At 37.4% G+C, this 20,644-nt stretch overlaps 2 protein-coding genes across 4 annotated transcripts in view; both read right to left on the reverse strand.

The window, feature by feature from the left end:
- Positions 1-12,186, reverse strand: part of LOC127429880 (rho guanine nucleotide exchange factor TIAM1-like) — a 102,460-nt gene extending 90,274 nt beyond the window's left edge. The window contains exon 1 of one of the 2 annotated variants that reach the window (XM_051679207.1): positions 12,040-12,186. The gene's annotated coding sequence lies outside the window, so the exon portion shown is untranslated. The remainder of the gene's footprint in view (positions 1-12,039) is intronic. The other variant, XM_051679201.1, reaches the window with a different exon arrangement.
- A 2,661-nt stretch (positions 12,187-14,847) lies between these two features.
- The window catches only part of scaf4b (SR-related CTD-associated factor 4b), a 42,752-nt gene continuing 36,955 nt past the window's right edge, over positions 14,848-20,644 (reverse strand). Inside the window, exons 17-19 of one of the 2 annotated variants that reach the window (XM_051679221.1) lie at positions 19,541-19,685; positions 18,089-18,154; positions 14,848-17,540 (exon numbers count right to left, since the gene is read on the reverse strand). In XM_051679221.1, the coding sequence (XP_051535181.1) occupies positions 17,002-17,540; positions 18,089-18,154; positions 19,541-19,685 (750 nt within the window). In that variant the 3' untranslated portion in view covers positions 14,848-17,001. The remainder of the gene's footprint in view (positions 17,541-18,088; positions 18,155-19,540; positions 19,686-20,644) is intronic. The other variant, XM_051679222.1, reaches the window with a different exon arrangement.

Raw genomic sequence — 20,644 nt, forward strand, 5'->3', positions numbered from 1 at the left:
TGAATGCCCCAGTGCAAATTACAACTAACAGACGGCCACTTTCAGTTTTCCCATAATTCCCTTGCAGGTTCATCAGCCGTAGTGGAGTAATAACGGGGATAGGGGATGCCGAGTCATTCCAGGTCTCAAAGTCATGAGCTAGAGTCACGTCGACATACACACCACCCTCCTTGAACCTGATGCAGCTCACAGATCACATAATTTATCCTTCATATTTATCAGGATTGGAATAGAAGTGGTGGAAAACACTGACATTTCAAAAGCCCACACTATTCCATTTTTATTTCAAAACTCAGTTTTCCTTTTTCTAATGTTGTTTTCAAAATGTTCATTTGAATGAAAACAGATTAGTACGGAGACCCTTAGAGACCAGAGAGGGGATTTATTTTCTGAAATAGTTTCCCTTGCAAACTATATAACAACTATATATATATATATATATATATATATATATATATATATATATATATAATATGGAGATAACAACCTCCATTGCTCTACAATAGGAGACAATAATTCATTAAGTGATGAGCTGTTTCCTCACAAAAGCAGTTTATTCAGCACACTGAAGCATCTCCTCCATAGACATCCATTCAAAAAGAACGGCCTCGTGTCTCCTCGCCACTGTACCACCAATAGAAAGTCAATGGGAGTGCCGCGTTATGCTATTTTAGGCGAAGCTTGTAGGCTCCCCTATTAGAAGGGTTCTGCAGGAACAGATTTGGTGGGTATGTTTGTGCCATTACTTGACTTGCATAATTACTTTAGTTAATCAGGTGCCAAAACAACGCAGACAGCGCATGCAAATAAATTATGCTATCGGCGGGCGCAAATCATTATTAGTGAATTCCCCCAGTGTGCATGTGTATATGTCCTTTATCAGCCACACTATTCCAGTGACTCTCCTCTCTCTTCCCAGCAGCGATTACTGGCAAAAATAAAGATACATGATCAATTATGCAAGATCAAAATCACAGCTGTCCTGTCCTGTGCTAAAGACAGGCCTGAGTGCAGATTAATCTATTAGAACAGAAATCAAAGCAATTACAGCTTTAAAACAGATCCAGTGCTGTGACAAATTATTTGCCCCCATACTGATTTCTTCTGTTGATGTGTATATCTCATACTAAATTGTTTCAAAAATTAAAACAAATTTTTACAAAAACGAACGCAATCTGAGTAAACACAAAATACAGTTTTTAAATGATAATGTTATTTACTGAAGTTATCCAAAACCAACTGGGCCTGTGTGAAAAGGTATTTGCCCCCTTAGTTACTAAATCCCCAAATCTATGAAACTGTATTCATAAAAGGGGTTCAGCTGGACTAGACACTGAACAGGCCTGGTTATCAAATCAACACCTAAATTGAACTTTTTCAGCAGCATGAAGTTGGCTAAAAGGTCTCACCCAGTAGCACACTATTCCAAGGTCGAAAGAAATTCCAGAAATGAGGAGGAAAAAGGTGATTGAAATACATCCGTCTGGGAAGGGTTACAAAGCTATTTCAAAGGCTCTGGGACTCCAAAGAACCACAGTGAGAGCCATTATCTCCAAATGGAGAACACTTGGCACAGTAGTGAACCGTCCCAGAAGTGTCCGACTTTCCAAAATTCCTCCAAGAGCACAGCAGCAATTCATCCAGGAAGTCACAAAAAAGCCAAGGACAACATCCAAGGAACTGCAGGCCTCTCTCGCATCAATAAAATAAAACATTGAATCGAACCCATAACCTTGGCATTGCTAGTGACATGCTTTACCAGTTGAGCTACAGGAACCCATGGTTCCAAAATCTACTAATGGCCTTGTAAGTAAATAATGAACATTTTCTCTTATCAACTATTTTTAAGTGAATTCCGAGTTTATATTGTGTACATACACCACCACAATTGTACAGAGCCGTTATCTGAGTTACCATAGACTTTGTCAATTTGAATCAGTCTGGCCATTCTCTGTTGACCTCTCTCATCAACAAGGTGTTTCCATCCACAGACCTGCTGCTTACTGGATGTTTTTTGTTTTTGGCACCATTCTGAGTAAATTCTAGAGACTGTTGTGTGTGAAAATCCCAGGAGATCAGCAGTTACAGAAATACTCATATCAGCCCATCTGGCACCAACAATCATGCCACGGTCCAAATCACTGAGATCACATTTTTTTCTCCATTCTGATGGTTGATGTGAATATTAATTGAAGCTCCTGACCCGTATCTGCATTATTTTATGCACTGCAGCCAAACGATTGGCTGATTAGATAATCGCATGGATGATTGTTGGTGCCAGATGGGCTGGTTTGAGTATTTTTGTAACTGCTGATCTCCTGGGATTTTCAAGCACAATTTACTCTTGAATTTACTCCGAATGGTGCCAAAAACAAAAAACATGAGCGGCAGGTCTGTGGACGGAAACGCCTTGTTGGTGAGAGAGGTCAACAGAGAATCGCCAGACTGGTTCAAACCGACAAAGTCTACTGTAACTCAGATAACCGCTCTGTACAATTGTGGTGAGAAGGGTTGGCGTTGTTCTGGCGGCATGAGGGGAACCTACATAATATTAGGCAGGTGGTTTAATGTTGTGGCTGATACATATGTTATACAGTATATATTGTATATACATATATATATATATACATATTTTTTATGCATTTCAATTTCATAAAAAATTCCATCAAATGGAATTGCATAATCTTTAACAAAATCAAACTAATAAAACTTAAATTTATTCAAGTTTTATGAATTTAAGTTTGTAAAAGATTCAATACGATGGGATATATAACTTGCTCACTAAATATTATCATGAGTGTGAATTGAAAAACCCAAATGGGAGATTCTCAAGAAACCTGTCTGGAAAATGTTCTGGTGCTATTTGACTCCAAAATCAAACAAAAATAAGAATATATATTTTGCATATAGAAAACGAAGCCTATTTTTAGGACCATTAAAATATTTTACACTGTGACATTATTTTAATGAAAGTTACACACATTTTACCACCAATTCACATTACCGTAATACTAAAAAGGCTGGTCAATATGATATTCTCATTAAGGGCAATGTGAAAAAATGATATTCTAGTATTATACATCTTAGTAATACTCCCTTAGTACATGCCGTACATTTTTTTGCAGATTTTAATTTAAAAAAAAATCATTGTACAACAGCATATTTTTTTATGTAATACAGAAAAAAATAAATAAATAAAATACTGTAAAATGACGACAATCATCATTGAAAACGGGTGGTGGGGTAAAGTGTACTTAAGTGTCCTGAAAATGCCATGCAAAGAAAATTTGAATGGTCCTAAACATAAGATTAATTTTCTTTATGCAAAATATAAATTATTTATTTATTTATGCATTGATTTGGGGTTAAATGTGACCAGGACATTTCCATTTCCTTTGTGAGAATCACCAATATTGACTGAATGCTAAATTTAGGTGGTCCCCACAATGTCCCCAAAGACACTTATTATTGTGTTTTGCTTCTACACTAAAAGGCAGGACAAGTAGCCTGTAACTAACCCAAAAGTGTGGAGACAAGTAGCCTTGAGATCATATGAAACAACAATCATATCAGAGTATCATATCAGTAAATGTTGCTACTATAATTTTTTCTTAAATGAATCCTGGGAATCTTGCGACACCATGTACACAGCTTCCATGTCAATGAATCAAATCAAATATCCAAAACAAGCCTCGCAACACACTGTAACACATCCATTTGTGTCCAACCATGGGAACACAACTCAAACACAAATAATCAGATTACAACGTATATTTAGTTAGAACAACTCAAAATGATCAAATAAACAAATAAGTTGCTGCAAAGGATGCACAATGAATTATACAGTATATTCTCATTGTATATGAGAAGGAAAAAGGAATTTGTTGTTCGCTATGGAAGATGCAAATATTGTAACCCTCACAAGACCATTCTGGCCATCAGCCAGTGATTAAAGCAATAGAGATGAGTTATGCTCAGAGAGGGACATTTAAAACAACAAAAACATTCTTAAGCAGTTTATCTATCTCCTTCAAGTGGGCATGTTGTCTGGACTCCATCCATGGAAAGTAGTAAGTATATCAAATTAATTCAAGCTTGGACTCAAGCCAGTACTTAACTTGAGAAATTATCGCTTAATTTCCTGAGCAAACACAACTGTACTACGGTACTCCAGACAGTAAGTCACTGGCAACATTGACTGAAGTATTGAAAATGAGATTTTTTATATTGGTGCTTGTACAAGTGGTTTTACAGTGATTTGCTTTTACAAAGTTGAATACTTAAAGGAATATTCTGGGTTCAATCAGGGGCGCAGGAAGATGTTTTGGGGTGGTGGTGCTGAATTGGCGGGGGTGGGGTTTAGGGTGTGTCTCAATCAGCTCCCTAGCTCCCTATGTCGTGAATTAGTATATCGTGAACACGAATTTGGGCACTGGTAAGGGTGTTCATCCACTAAACATTGGGACACTTATGACGCAGTCACCAGTGACAGGAGAACAAGCTTGCGCATTCAAGCGCAGCTGTTATTAATCAACAACATCGCTGTATAAATGACACTATCGTTCATTTTCGTTGAAGATATTCAAACATACAGTGTTATTATAACAGATAAATGACATAAAGAAATAAAAATATAAAGGAGTGTATTTTTAACCTTTTAACAACTCATAAAAATAATGCTTTTTCATCATATATTTACACTTGTGCTCATCTTCTAATGAACTGAGAGACTTCAGAAGACATGACGACGTTTCCGGTAAGGGAACATAGTGAGCAACGATGCTCCCTGGTTTTAACGGTGCATTGTGGGATTTTTTTAGGGCGTGAACATTTCAGTGCACTGGAACGATTTTGCGAATGAGACAGCCCTAAAAATGGCCGACTCACTGATCAGTGCCCTGACTATCAAATTAGGAAACTGATTGAGACGCACACATATTCAATAGATTGTAAAAAAACATACTGTATATAAAACACATCAAAACTCCACAAAACAGAACAAATAAATACATTGCCCAGAACACTCATCTAAACTGGATCACGCACACTAGTACATATGACTATATATATTACGTTACGTTTTTGACAGAAAATAGTGAGACATCTAGCGCTTGTAACGTAATGGCCCACCTTAACAAGGGAAGTCAGGATAACACAAATTGCGCTATTTAAAAACGACTGGTGGGCTATTTTACACTGTCATGTAAAAAACGCGCCTGCATGGCAAAAGCAAATAAACAAAAATAAATACATAAAAAATAAACTCTTGTGCCTACCTACAGTACATCGAAGGTGGACTTGCACTCTGGAGTAGAGCAGATGAATTCCTTCATTAGGGTCTGAATGTCTATTCTGTTTGGAATATTTTAATTTTCAATGAACGCTAAAAAAAAAATCTGAAATTCACTTTTGCGCCATCAAACTTTTAGCTAAAGTTAATCTCCTGCGCCAGCGTCACACGTGTGTGCGTCAATCAAGAGCAATTATATGATGCGCTAATCCCATTTCGAGGAAGAAATCATAAAATGTTAAACAAAAACTATTTAATAAGTGCATGGGTTTATAGCCTGCTTAAGTTATATTTAAATGCCTTACAGAAAGTGTTCCTTTGAAAAGACAATTGAGTAAATGCACACCTAATAAATGTATTCGTTTTTTCATAAATATATGAAGGAATCATATATAAAACACAACTCAAAATGCAAGCTTATTTATTGAAACGTTGGCCAATAAATAAGCAGTAATTTTTTCCCCTTTTGAAAAACGATTGAAATGATTGGTGCCAATTTTTGGAGGGTTTAAATGCAGAAATGTGAAGCTTATTATTTTATAAAACCACTTAAATTAATTCTTTTGTTAAAACTCGTGGATTATTTGAGTGGTAAAGTTGTTTAAATCATCATTTTTATAATTGTTTTAGGGTTTCCTGCATTACTTTGTCTTGGCATTGAAGTTGTAATATTGGATATAGCCTAACTTTACAAAAAAACGGTCAATGAGTGATTTATTTCAAACTAAAATCATGTCAACACACATATTGTTTACATCTTGTGGCTATACTTTTGAAACAGTGAGTATTTTAACCCCATTCACTTCCATTGTAAGTGCCTCACTGCTTTTTTTTAATTTAATTTTATTTGGAATGCCCAATTCCCACTACTTAGTAGGTCCTCGTGGTGGTGCGGTTACTCGCCTCAATCCGGGTGGCAGAGGACAAGTCTCAGTTGCCTCCACTTCTGAAACCATCACTCTGCACATTTTATCACGTGGCTCGTTGTGCATGACACCGCGGAGACTCACAGCATGTGGAGGCTCATGCTACTCTCCGCGATCCACAAACAACTTACCATGTGCCCTACTGAGAGCGAGAATCACTAATCATGACCACGAGGAGGTTACCCCATGTGACTCTACCTTCCCTAGCAACTGGGCCAATCTGGTTGCTTAGGAGACCTGGCTGGAGTCACTCAGCACACCCTGGATTTGAACTCGCGACTCCAGGGGTGGTAGTCAGCCTTAATACTTGCTGAGCTACCCAGGCCCCCAGATATTTGCTTTTTTAAAGACAAGGAGGGACAAGTTGAAATGTATTTTTATGGTAATCAACATTATGCCACGAATGCTGTCGATTGAGCTTAACTTGTATTGAACCCGGAATATTCCTTTAAGATCAGTCAATAGCATTTGTGGCATAATGTTGATAACCACAAAAATGTATTTTGATTTGTCCCTTTATTTAAAGTATAAAAGCAAAAATCGCGGTTCTAGTAAGGCATTTATAATGGAAGTGAACAGGGTCCATCCTTAAACATTAAAATTCACACAGTTTTAAAAGTTTAGCCACAAGATGTAAACATTATATGTGTTAACATTATTTTAGTGTGATAAAATCGCTTACGAACCATATCTGTTTAAAATTATATCCAATATTACAACTTCATATCATAACAGCGTAACATTGGTAAACCCTGTAACTGGTAAATGCCAGTTAAAGATTTTATCACACTAAAACCGTTAACACATATATAGTGTTGTTTACATCTTGAGGCTATACTTTTGAAACAGTGAGTCTTTTAACATTTATGGATTGGCCCCCATTCACTTCCATTGTAAGTGCCTCACTGGCTATGTTTCCATCCAAGTTGCGAATTTAATTTATGCTTAAACCCATAATATCGCAAAGAAAATGAGCGAATAAAGCTGTGTTTTAATCCCATGTGTTCACTTCTGGAGAAATTGTAGCCACTGTGACTCTTTTATTAATAAAATACTCACAGTTTCGAGCACGCAGACAAAACACTGTAAAGCACTTTGTGTCATGTTTGGGAGCAAGAGCGAATTACACACTTCTGGGAACACTGTGTGTGCACTCCTCAATCCTTATGTCTTTGCCGTGCGGATCTACAACAATATATTTTTCAAAAGTGTCAATAAACCTGCTCTTCAGCACAGTTCAAGTTTGTATACTTATTTGCTCAGCAAACTCTATGCAGGCTTTGGATATTCTAGACACTGCCGTTTCAGAATGACCAGAGCAACATTTCAGATGTGATGATTGGCCCGCTGGTTAATCCATTTATGAACGAGTTATTCAGTGCATCTTGTATTCCTAATAAATTCAATAGGAGTTTATTCTGTAAATGTGTTTCCATCAGAGTTTAAACGCATTTCTTCTTATAGAATAAAAAATGTATCCACCTCAAGCGAGCTTATACGTTTTTTAATGCAGATTTTGACGATTTTATTCGCATCTTGGTATTTCCATCCAGCAGTTTTTATGCGATATCCCATAATGCACATAAAAATATGTGGATGGAAACTCAGCTACTATAACCCAGATTTATATATATATGATAAATCATGAAAAAAGATTTAAAGGATCAGCAACACTCTTAATTCAGTGTGTAAATACGTCAAAGACAAGAGTACAAATAAACCCGGAATAATTCAAATTGCACCCTCAGAATTTTTGCTGACAAGCAGTCGACATAAATAGTTGGTCAGTGAATCCAGCTGACCTTATTATAAACAAACACAAAACAACTGTCTCAGCAAAAACAGTGCACCATTTATTCTGGTCCATTTTTGGAATGAATGAACAATTCTGTAAAGTGGGTATCAAATGAATAATTCACGTCTGGAAGATTTATAATATGCATATTTGGAGGACTTACAGGGCATATGAACAAACGTCAAGATCTGTGCAAACAGCCCTGCTATTAATACACAAATCAAACAACAGGCCCACACAAACCGAGACGGTTTGAATAATGTCCACAGATACAGAAGATTTATGACAGCTGGAACGTACCAGCAGACAGGGGTGATTTGTGGCCATTATATTAAAACAATGTAAAAGATTGTAAATTTAGAACTAACCAATAAAACACATGTCAAAAATCTAAACAACCTAAATGTCCATTTCACATTCAAAATGAATATATAGGTATTAGTACTGAGCAAATACGTAATGAATTATGATTATAAAGTAGATTAATTGTATGTGTTACATTGCTTGAGTCTTGAAGCATCAAAGATATGTATCTGCTATCTGATAAAGGTGAGGGGTGAATGCGTGCGAGAGAGAGAGAGAGAGAGAGGGAGAGGTTCAGTGGTATGCTCTTTCTACCCCCGGGACACATCAGGCTACAACTGAAAGTTCTTTAAGCAAACACTCTCACATATGGTTCACACCCATCAAATGCTCTGGGGTCTTCATGTACTGCTTGGGACTTTGTTTCTATTTTAATGTCATCTCATGTTTTTACTGCTATAATGGTTAGTAAGCATTTGAGAAAACAGCTGTCCGCAACAGTTTCTAATTACAAAACACTTTTGATTTCTTTAAATATGATATCAGTAGTGAGTTGTCCTCAACCAATAAGGGTTTTTCAATAGCCGATGCCAATCTATAGACTACTGGTCGACCAATATACTGTAGGTTTTGCAATGTCTGATGCCGATACCGATATCTTGAGAACAGGATGGCAGATGACCGATATAAATGCTGATGTACAAAATACAATTTAACAGCAAATCAGATGTACACAACATTTCTAAAGTGAAACTAACATTTATTTTATTCAATACTTACTCGTGTTCGCTTAAATTTGAAATAAATACAATTTGAAAACCTTGACATTTTTTACTATCCATTGACAAATCTATTAGTCGATTTTGGAACTGACACAAGAGGTCGGTAACACTTCTGCGAGCATGGTTAATGGCCAATGCGATAATCACAAAATGACCAAATATCGACAGCCTGGATGATATATCGCTCTATCACTACTACAGACCTGTGTATACAGCATAATGCTGATATTGTAACACTTTAGTCCTATATGTTAACTTTAGTAAATGCATTAAGTATCATGGAGTAACAATGAACTATATTTTAATAGCATTTTAAAAAATGTTTTATTGTATTTTCATGTTAGTTAATAATGCATTAACTAATGTTAATATACGTAACTTTTAATTTTACAAATGTATTTGTATATGTTGAAATTAACATTAACCAAGATTAATAAGTGCTATAAAAGTACTGTTCAATGTTTGGTCATATTAACTACTGTAGTTAACGATTGTTAGCAAATACAACCTTCTTGTACAATAAGGTTGAATTTGGTAACATTAGCAAATGCAACAGGTATTATGAACTAACAATCAATAACTATTTTTGAAGCATTTATTAATCTTTGTTAATGTTAATTTATAAAAATGCAATTGTTCATGTTAGTTCATAATGTTAATTTTAGGGCTGTCGATTTAAAAAATCAAAGCAATTAATCGTGTGCAATTAATCAAGGAATATTGCCACCATAGGAGCAATTCAGGCTTGAAGAACCACCTGTTTTCAGCAGGGGGCTGTAAGCGAAACTCCAGCTGTTAAGGCAACACGCATAAAATTCTGAGAGCATACCACACTTATCCACAGCAGACAGCACAAGATATGCACTGCATCTGAATATCCATACTTCCCTACTATATAGTATGCCAAAAACAGTATGCCAATGGAGTAGTATGTCCGAATTCACAGTATTCATGAAGCCGTAAGCGAGAAGTACCTGGATGATATACTGTTTCTGGTGAGATTCTGAAGTGGACAGTTAACAATCCCATAATCCCTCAAGAGCTGAGGCGACGTCACGTTCAAAATGCTGGATTTAAAAGAACGATGGTGAATCGCGAGTCGGCTCTTCTCAACTGTAAGTGCTCCATATACCAAGATAATTGTTCCTTGTGCTTAAATGGTGCTTGTTTAACAAAACCAGAGCAGATCGTTTTTGCGGTTGTAGTTCTTACGTCAAATATGCGGGTCACGAGACAATGCCCACGTCCCCAGATGAAGTATGTCCTAAATCTACTACTCGCATGCATACCTAAAAGGAAGTACTGTTTTGCCGGCAGATAAGTAAGTCCTTCATCAAATACAGTACATACTATGACAGTATGCGTTTTGGGACGCAGGGATGAACACGTTCTTGCGTTCAAACTCAGCTTGATGGAGCACAATCCTAATGCAGGGATGTGTTTACAAATGTACGGTTCTAAGTTATATATATATATATATATATATATATATATATATATATATATTAATTATTTAAATACAACTATTTATAATTATTTAATCATTATATATTGAATTATTGTTTTTTGAGGTGCTTTCTCAGCAAATATTTATATATGCAATTAATCTCCATACCATGTAATTAATTAGATTAAAATGTTTTATTGTTTGACAGCCCTAGTTAATTTATAAAACTATTTTTTTAATGTTAGATCATAGTGCATTTACTAATGTTAACATATACAAATTGTAATTTTAAAAATGTATTAGTATTTGTTAAAATGAACAGTAACCAAGATTATTAAGTATTAAAGTTTAAAGTACTTAAAGTTATTAAGTAAAAAGGTATTATTCATTGTTTGTTCATGTTAAAAGATTGCCTAACAACCATCCAGAACACCCTAGCAACCAAACCTACCAAAAAATGACTTTGAACACCTATCAACTGCATAGAAATGCCCTGGCAACCACCCACAATTACCCATAGAACACATACATCTCCGAGATCTCTGTTTTAGATCTTTTCATCTGGAAAGCATTACAATCTAATTAAAATCTGCAAAACATCTTAAAAAGATCAGTTTTGCAAAACTTTAAGACATCCGAAAGAAACGACTTATAGTCGAATTGCAGATGAGCAAACAACATAAAAAATAGGTCTTGCATATACACACATCATCAAACAGAAATCTGGATCAGGGTTGCATCATGGCAAGAGTTTTGCACAGGCATGCAAGCACCACTAGCTATTAAAGTAGTGTCTCCTAGACTCTGTAATCATTTTAAAATGTCATCACAAATGGCAATTCAAATATTTTTTTATGAACTGCCTAATTTAATCATTTTAATGGAAATGCACCCCAAAAATAAATGTTTAATAAGATGCGATCTAGTGCAGATCTCCATGCACCAGATGCTAGACAGCAGGGGTCAGACCATCACGCACGCACGCACAGAGGAGCCAATCACTCATTCATTTATTCATTCTAGAGAAAATCTTCAAATGACATGAGCAATGATCAATTTTAAGAGCTCATACCATATGAGAGCTGTACAGTGTGCACTGGGGTGTAAGCACATACAGGGTCACGCTGGAGCTGATGCCCTTGGCACTGACGGAGCATGTTGCACACGCGAGTGACAGGTGCGCGAATTCAGAATGCACGCGAAACGCCTGATGCATCTCTAAACGCGAATAATTTTCACTTAACCAGCTGATAATAAAACACGTACCACATAAAAACCGGCCATGTTAAAGCCAAATGCCGCTTTCAGTACGGTCAATGTCTGGATAGACAAACAAACGCAATTACAGCGAGTCAATTAACACTGCGCGTCCAGCACGTGCGGTCTTTAGTGATGCCGCAGTCACGCGCATCATCCTTCATTGTTTCGCCTATAACGCGATTCCAGTCAAAACAAATGCCATACGTTTACACATGCGTGTTATTATGTGTACATACCTGTCATCATCCCGTATGCTCTCTTGTGACGTGAGACATCATGGCATCCGCGAGTCTCTGCTGTCAGACTCGGAGCTCTGCACGCGCCCGAGACTTGAGGGAGGGTGCGCGCGCACGTGAGCGCGCTGTGCCCGTGGATCACAAGAGCTAACCTAGATCAAGCGAACACACTTGTTGGCATCATGCTGAGCCATAAACCACAAGACATTAACAGTAAAAGTAATTTTGTGAATGAAAATATTTAAAATGCGTTAAAAGGACAAAATCGAGGCTCTCAATTTATACTACCAGTCAAAAGACACACTCATTCTATATTTCTACTACTTTCCACATTTTTGAAAAGTACGACATTTATTAAAATTACAATATAACCTAAATGGAAGCAGGCATACATTAAACAAAACTAAAACACTTTTAGCACTGTGGACTCGTTAATACATTTTTCACATTCTCACTAGTTTTTTTTTTTTTTTTTTTTTTTTCTACTAACAATGTCCAACATTGTATGCATGTAGCTAGCTATCACAAGACATTTATGTCATTTTTGTCATTTTTTACCCCCCCATGAAAGTCATGGGAATTCCAGCCAGAGTGTCATTTCCACCACATTCTGTAGGCTACTGTGGTGGAAATGACAGTGATGGAAATTTCATTTAAAAAAAAAAAAAAAAAAAAAAAATGGCCGCCTCCTTTGTGCTGCAAATGCTACTTACATAGCTAGCATTTGATGTATCCTAAATAAACACAACTAAATAATAATTTCACAGCTTTTGCATTGGAAATTTTGCACAATAAAAAAATACTCTGCTCATTAGAGATACTTTGCAAATTTTCATTGTTTTCTATAGACATCACTTGTTTCATATGTGCCCTTCAAGTGGACTTGGAAAAATTGTAATTACGAGTTCCGAGCACATGAATGATCCAGCGAAGTCGGAAGTTCAAGTGGGAAACTCGGAATTCTAGATGATACACAAGTTGTCGAGATGGGAAGAGTCCTAAACGGAGGAGAGTACAGTTTCTGTAGTGAATGATAGGTTTTGTTCATTTTTCAAAATACAGCTAATTGTTAGCGCTTGCCGTTTTGGTCATATTCATTTATGTATATCAGCAACCATTCTATGCATGTTTACAATTTTTACACGATGAAAATAGGTTATATTTGACCAATAGTGGTTCTAGCTTGTATGGCGCCCTGGGCAAAACCTGCTTCAACATGCCCTCAAAGTTGTTGACCGTGGGGTGGGGGTCTGTGTGGGTGCCTAGTGCCATATACAGGTGCATCTCAATAAATTAGAATGTCGTGGAAAAGTTCATTTATTTCAGTAATTCAACTCAAATTGTGAAACTCGTGTATTAAATAAATTGAATGCACACAGACTGAAATAGTTTAAGTCTTTGGTTCTTTTAATTGTGATGATTTTGGCTCACATTTAACAAAAACCCACCAATTCACTATCTCAAAAAATTAGAATACATCATAAGACCAATAAAAAAAACATTTTTAGAGAATTGTTGGCCTTCTGGAAAGTATGTTCATTTACTGTATATGTACTCAATACTTGGTAGGGGCTCATTTTGCTTTAATTACTGCCTCAATTTGGCGTGGCATGGAGGTGATCAGTTTGTGGCACTGCTGAGGTGGTATGGAAGCCCAGGTTTCTTTGACAGTGGCCTTCAGCTCATCTGCATTTTTTGGTCTCTTGTTTCTCATTTTCCTCTTGACAATACCCCATAGATTCTCTATGGGGTTCAGGTCTGGTGAGTTTACTGGCCAGTCAAGCACACCAACACCATGGTCATTTAACCAACTTTTGGTGCTTTTGGCAGTGTGGGCAGGTGCCAAATCCTGCTGGAAAATGAAATCAGCATCTTTAAAAAGCTGGTCAGCAGAAGGAAGCATGAAGTGCTCCAAAATTTCTTGGTAAACGGGTGCAGTGACTTTGGTTTTCAAAAAACACAATGGACCTACACCAGCAGATGACATTGCACCCCAAATCATCACAGACTGTGGAAACTTAACACTGGACTTCAAGCAACTTGGGCTATGAGCTTCTCCACCCTTCCTCCAGACTCTAGGATCTTGGTTTCCAAATGAAATACAAAACTTGCTCTCATCTGAAAAGAGGACTTTGGACCACTGGGCAACAGTCCAGTTCTTCTTCTCCTTAGCCCAGGTAAGACGCCTTTGACGTTGTCTGTGGTTCAGGAGTGGCTTGACAAGAGGAATACGACAACTGTAGCCAAATTCCTTGACATGTCTGTGTGTGGTGGCTCTTGATGCCTTGACCCCAGCCTCAGTCCATTCCTTGTGAAGTTCACCCAAATTCTTGAATCGATTTTGCTTGACAATCATAAGGCTGCGGTTCTCTCGGTTGGTTGTGCATCTTTTTCTTCCACACTTTTTCCTTCCACTCAACTTTCTGTTAACATGCTTGGATACAGCACTCTGTGAACAGCCAGCTTCTTTGGCAATGAATGTTTGTGGCTTACCCTCCTTGTGAAGGGTGTCAATGATTGTCTTCTGGACAACTGTCAGATCAGCAGTCTTCCCCATGATTGTGTAGCCTAGTGAACCAAACTGAGAGACCATTTTGAAGGCTCAGGAAACCTTTGCAGGTGTTTTGAGTTGATTAGCTGATTGGCATGTCACCATATTCTAATTTTTTGAGATAGTGAATTGGTGGGTTTTTGTTAAATGTGAGCTAAAATCATCACAATTAAAAGAACCAAAGACTTAAACTACTTCAGTCTGTGTGCATTGAATTTATTTAATACACAAGTTTCACAATTTGAGTTGAATTACTGAAATAAATGAACTTTTCCACAACATTCTAATTTATTGAGATGCACCTGTATATAAATATATATATATATATAAATATACAAACTGGCAGCCAAAAGTTTGGAATAACGTACAGATTTTGCTGTTTCGGAAGGAAAGTGGTACTTTAATTCACCAAAGTGGCATTCAACTGATCACAAAGTATAGTCAGGACATTACTGGTGTAAAAAAACAGCATCATCACTATTTGAAAAAAGTCATTTTTGACCAAATATAGACAGCAGCCATCACTCCAACACCTTATCCTTGAGTAATCATGCTAAATTGATCATTTGGTACTAGAAAATCACTTGCCATTATATCAAACACAGTTGAAAGCTATTTGGTTCGTTAAATGAAGCTTAACATTGTCTTTGTGTTTGTTTCTGAGTTGCCACAGTGTGCAATATACTGGCATGTCTTAAGGTCAATATTAGATCAAAAATGGCAAAAATGAAACAGCTTTCTCTAGAAACTCATCAGTCAATCATTGTTTTGAGGAATGAAAACACTGGCTGTGTGTGTGTGTGTGTGTGTGTGTATACACACACACACACACACACTGGTGGCCAAAAGTTCACCATTTTTTAGTATACCATTACATGGCTTTACTCTTACCATTTCGTGTTATGTAAATAATATGTAAATATAGCTTGCATATTATTTAAATATCCCAGATAGCACACATACACCTCTAAAAATGTAATTTTAAGAGCAATTTATCTGGAAAGCAACACATTCTAATTAACATCTAATAAACATCTTGAAAAGATCAGATTTACAAACATCCTAAATCATAAAGTCTCAGAGACATCTGCTGAATGTCTTACTAACATCTGAGAGGAAACATCGAATAGACGTATTCCAGATAAACCAATAATCTAAAAAATACATCTTCCAGATGTAAACACATACATCAAAAAGATGTCCAAGTGATGTACGTGTGCTATCAGGGAGACTCTACTTGATGTGTGATCAGGAAGATGTATTTTTTAGATCGTTTGCTCATCTGGAATAAAAGACGTTTGCTTTCAGATGCAAAACATTCAGCAGATGACTTTGATATGTTTATGATTTAGAATGTTTGTAAATCAGACCTTTTTAAGATGTTTAGCAGATGCTAATAAGAATGTGATGCTTTGCAGATGAAACACTCTTAAACAGACATCTCTGAGATGTACGTGTGCTATCTGGGTAATAACACAAGTTCTTAACCAGCAGATGTTATGAGAAATAAATAATTGCTAGTCTGACAGGGCTTAGATCTGTGAGTGTTGACAAATAGCGACCTCTACTGAAATAACTCCAAAACTACTTTCTTCACATCAAGTCATCTTCAGAAAATGAACAAGAACTCAGTTTAAGTGGCTATATAACATTTACTCGTTTTTGTTTTAGCATGTTAATATAAACAATTCACAAAGAAAATGAAAGCAGGAATGATAAAAAAATAGTTTCGTAAAATGAAACGCCCACAGACAATACTCTTCGGCAGAATTATGCACGCGTAACCTCCAGTTTGATAAAAACGGATCATTTTCATCACAGTACACTGTAGCTACTCTCTTCTTTATCGTTGAAAGGGTACAGAAGCTTTAAACAAAATATTACTAACAAATATATACAACGAAATGTGGGCAGGATGTTTTTCAGAGTTGATTTCTTCATGGTAGAACTTCTTAAAGTGTCTAAGCCGGACTATAAACATTTAAAGTATCATACTAGACCTCTTGCTGTTTGCACGTATGTTTCAGATTACACTAGAGGTAGCGAATCAATGTCTGAAAAACTGCGGACCCCTTCGATTTCACAGGGAGAGATAGAAAGAGCTTATTCTTACAATGGGAATTTCACACTTGAATGATCCCTGGTTCTCTCTCTCCTATTAAGATGAATATTAATGTATAGAAAGTTCAGCACCATCACTCGTATTCCGAAACGTGTCTGAACACGAACCTTTGAAACAATGTTTGCGATTTTCATGTGGGCTATGAACTTTTGAAACAGTGTCCGTGTGGACGTTCTCCTTATTCCTGTTCCCTGTCTTCCGCAGTCCAAACCTCATTTCAGTCAAAGTCCGTGAAATCGCTCTGGTTCTACTCGAAGCCAGTGGCCAGTGGAAAACCTCTGTTTTACGTTCAGTTCCCAAAGTTACCTCGGCCACGGTGGCCACCCCTGCCCCATCCACCCCGCTGGAACGGTGGCCCATTTCCAAATCTCTCTGGCCCTCTTTCGGGTCCATGTTCCTGCCAATCATTCCAGTACGGTTTCTCTTCCCACTGTTCTCCTTCCCTGGGACCCCTGGGCGGCCCCTGAGGGGGGATCCGTTCTCTGGGTGGAGGGAAATTCTCTACTCGTGGGCCCATCATCGGCATCCGGAACCGACTGCCGCGGGGTTCCCTGAACATGGGGTTGGGGCCCCTGGGGGCCATCATTTGGGGGGGCATCATTTGAAGGGGAATATTTGGAGGTGGCATGTTTGGGCGTGGCATATCGTTGGGGAAGGGTTGCATAAGCGGCGGACGAGGTCCCATAGGGGGTTGTGGTGGTAGAAATCCAGGCCTGGGCCCCAGAAAGTTGGCGGGACGTGGGGAACTTAGTTGTTGACCTTCTGTTGGGTCTATGTGACTTTTAGGGCCCTCCTGTGAGTCTTTTAAAGGTTCTTCCATTGGGTTTTCTGATAGTAGGAAAAAGGGAAAGGGCGTTACGTTCAGTACAGTATCACTGGCTTTGGTATTTTGAAGATGTTCAGCTATACTAGTGGTTCTCAAAGTGTGGGGCGCGGTCCCCCAAGACTGCCCTAGTTCTTAAATCTCATTCACTTACATTTGTTGTGGTGATAATACACAGAAGAACCAATAAAGTTTGTGTGCAATTTCTTCTTCTCCGCCCTTTTCACCTTATATGTCAGGTGCACACACTGAGCTTATATAAACAAAGGTTTTTCTAGTTTCAAAGGGGGCTGTGACCAAAAAAATTGAGAACCACTGAGCTATAGACTGTACATGGGTTATTTAGTCAGGGTTAAGTTCACCACACAATTCTGTCATCGTTTATTTCACCCTCATGTTGCTCAAAACACATTCTTTCTTCAAAAATTTAGATTTGTGTTCCACAGAAGAAACAAAGCCATGCACGTATAGAACCATTAGAGGGTGAGTAAATTAAGACAGACTTTCTATTTTTGGGTGACTCTGTGTTTGTGTCCCACTCGATCAGCTGTACCTGATGTGATGGTTGGAAGAGGACCACAAGGGTTCATCTGGGCCACTGGGGCGACAGGATGGAATCCTGTTTTTAAAAACAAGGTAAAAATGTATGATAAGGTGACTTTATTTAATTGCCTTAACAGCCTCAACATTAAAGGAATATTCCAGATTCAGTACAATTTAAAGGATCAGTTCACCCCAAAATTCTCTCATCATTAACCCACCCTCATACCATCCCAGATGTGTGTGACTTTCTTTCTTCTGCAGAACACAAATGAAGATTTTTAGAAGAATATTTCAGCTCTGTAGGTGAATGGGTGCCAAAACATTGAAGCTCCAAAATCCACATAAAGGGAGCATAGAAGTAATCCATATGACTCCAGTGGTTAAATCCTTGTGTTCAGACACAATATGATAGGTATGGGTGAGAAACAGATCAATATTTAAGTCTTTTTGTCATAAATTCTCCTCCCTGCCCAGTAGGGGGCGATATGCACAAAGAATGTGAATCACCAAAAACAGAAGGAGAAAGTGAAAGTGAAGTACAAAGGACTTAAATATTGATCTGTTTCTCACCCACACCTATCATATCACTTCAGAAGACATGGATTTAACCACCAGAGTCATCTTAAGTACTTTTATGTTACCCTAATGTGGATTTTGGAGCTTCCGAATTCACGTTTCCATGAGGCTTAATGCTACAAACCCTAAAAAGACTGTAAAATGACAATTTAAACAACTTTACAGTTCAAATAATACATGAGTTTTAACAGAAGAATTAATATAAGTGCTCTTATAAAATTATAAGCTTCACTTTTCTGCCTTTAAAACCTCCAAAAATTGGCCCCATTGACTTCCATTGTAAGTGCCTCAGTACCACCTCAACTTTTGCTTTTTTTTTTCATTTTAAGAAAAGGAGGGACGAGTCGAAATCATTTTTTGGTGGTAATCAGCATTCGCCACAAATGCTGTTGATTAAGCTTAAATTGTACTGAACCCAGAATATTCCTTTAACAGCTATTTCTCAGCAGCAAAAGGTAAAAGCATTTGAAAAATGAAGGGAACTCGAGATTGCCAAGTTCCCTTACGACATCCTAAATATAACATTTTCTAACTGATACAATATGTGCTTTTATCATGCATATTATGCCTACTGTGTTTTGTAGAGGTATTGTAAACATGAAAAAAATAAAATAAAATAATGAACAGTTAAAAGTAAACAGCAGCAATAACAGTATGTATGAAGTATGAATTGATATCCTAAAGCCTACACAGTTAGGCACAAATGTCACACAAATCCATGTTTGTTGCTTACTGCCAAACCTTTCGGGCTGAATTTACATAAGGGCTCTATGGAAAGCCTGATACGATTTCAACATCTGCCTGTATGTCTATCCAGGCATCTTTTTAAATGATCTGTTTAGACTCAAGCGGTCAGGATCAGGAGTGAGCAGTTCTATGCAGCTACCTGCAGGCATCTGTGGCGGATTGAATCCTGGAGGTGGGAATGTCGGAGGGGGCACTGTGTTCATCATGGCCGGGGGAGGCAGACCTAAGTTAGGAGGAGGAACTGGATGAACATTCTCCACTGCCACAGGCTGAAATGCAGGACTCTATAATGTAGAGAGGTAACCAACAGGCATTACAGCAGAGGAAGCAGAGGTGTGACATGTCAAGAAGGTAACTCAAATTGACATATACAAAGACAAGACATGAAAGCAAGACATGAAAGATTTTTAAAAACGGGTAATCAGAAAAATACATTTATAAAGACATGAGGCAAAGAGTGTTTCTGCTGTTTTTTTTTTGGTGAACATTTTTTAATGCATTAGCTTAAAAATATCTATATAATATTTAGATATGACTTTTGCACATGAATGTTTGTAAAAAATAAGACTTGCAGAAAGCAAGTTACCAGAGAGGCTAACTAATAGGACACATTGCTTGTGCTTTCTCTAATTTCAAGCCTCTGCTAAATTATTAAATGTAAAAGTCTTGACCAACTCTTTTGTGAAAAATTCTCAAAAGTATATCACTGTATTTGCAATCAGCTGTGAAGCTCCTCAACATGACTTTTTTCCCCAGTGTACTGTTATAAAGCTGTGCACCCTGTTTTTAGGAACTTGCATAAAACCTGATGTTAGTCAAATAAATCACTAGCAAAATAATTCACACTGCAGTTCTGCTTCAAACTGAAGACAATCTCACAAGCCAGACAGTTTGACAATTGTTTATGAGAGTTCATAACTCTTGAAGGCACAACGCCATGGACCTCTGAAGTCTGGCAAATGCAGCAAATATTTTTTCCCCCAAGATATTGATCTGTAACAGCCTGCTATATTCTTAAACAACCATTTAAACACTCGCCAAACCAATGACATGAAACTCTGGACAAAATTAATGTACACATGAAATTTTAAACTACAAACATTTTTATTAATGTTAAAAAATCTCAGACTTTCTGTCTATCTCTGAGGCTGAGACTTTAAGGTTAGTGCGAAATGTTTAAGTTTACATCCAGTGCTATACAAAGACTTGCATTTGATCGCATTCCTATATTACATCAAGGATG

Source organism: Myxocyprinus asiaticus, chromosome 39 (genome assembly GCF_019703515.2).
Source record: "Myxocyprinus asiaticus isolate MX2 ecotype Aquarium Trade chromosome 39, UBuf_Myxa_2, whole genome shotgun sequence".
Taxonomy (NCBI): domain Eukaryota; kingdom Metazoa; phylum Chordata; class Actinopteri; order Cypriniformes; family Catostomidae; genus Myxocyprinus; species Myxocyprinus asiaticus.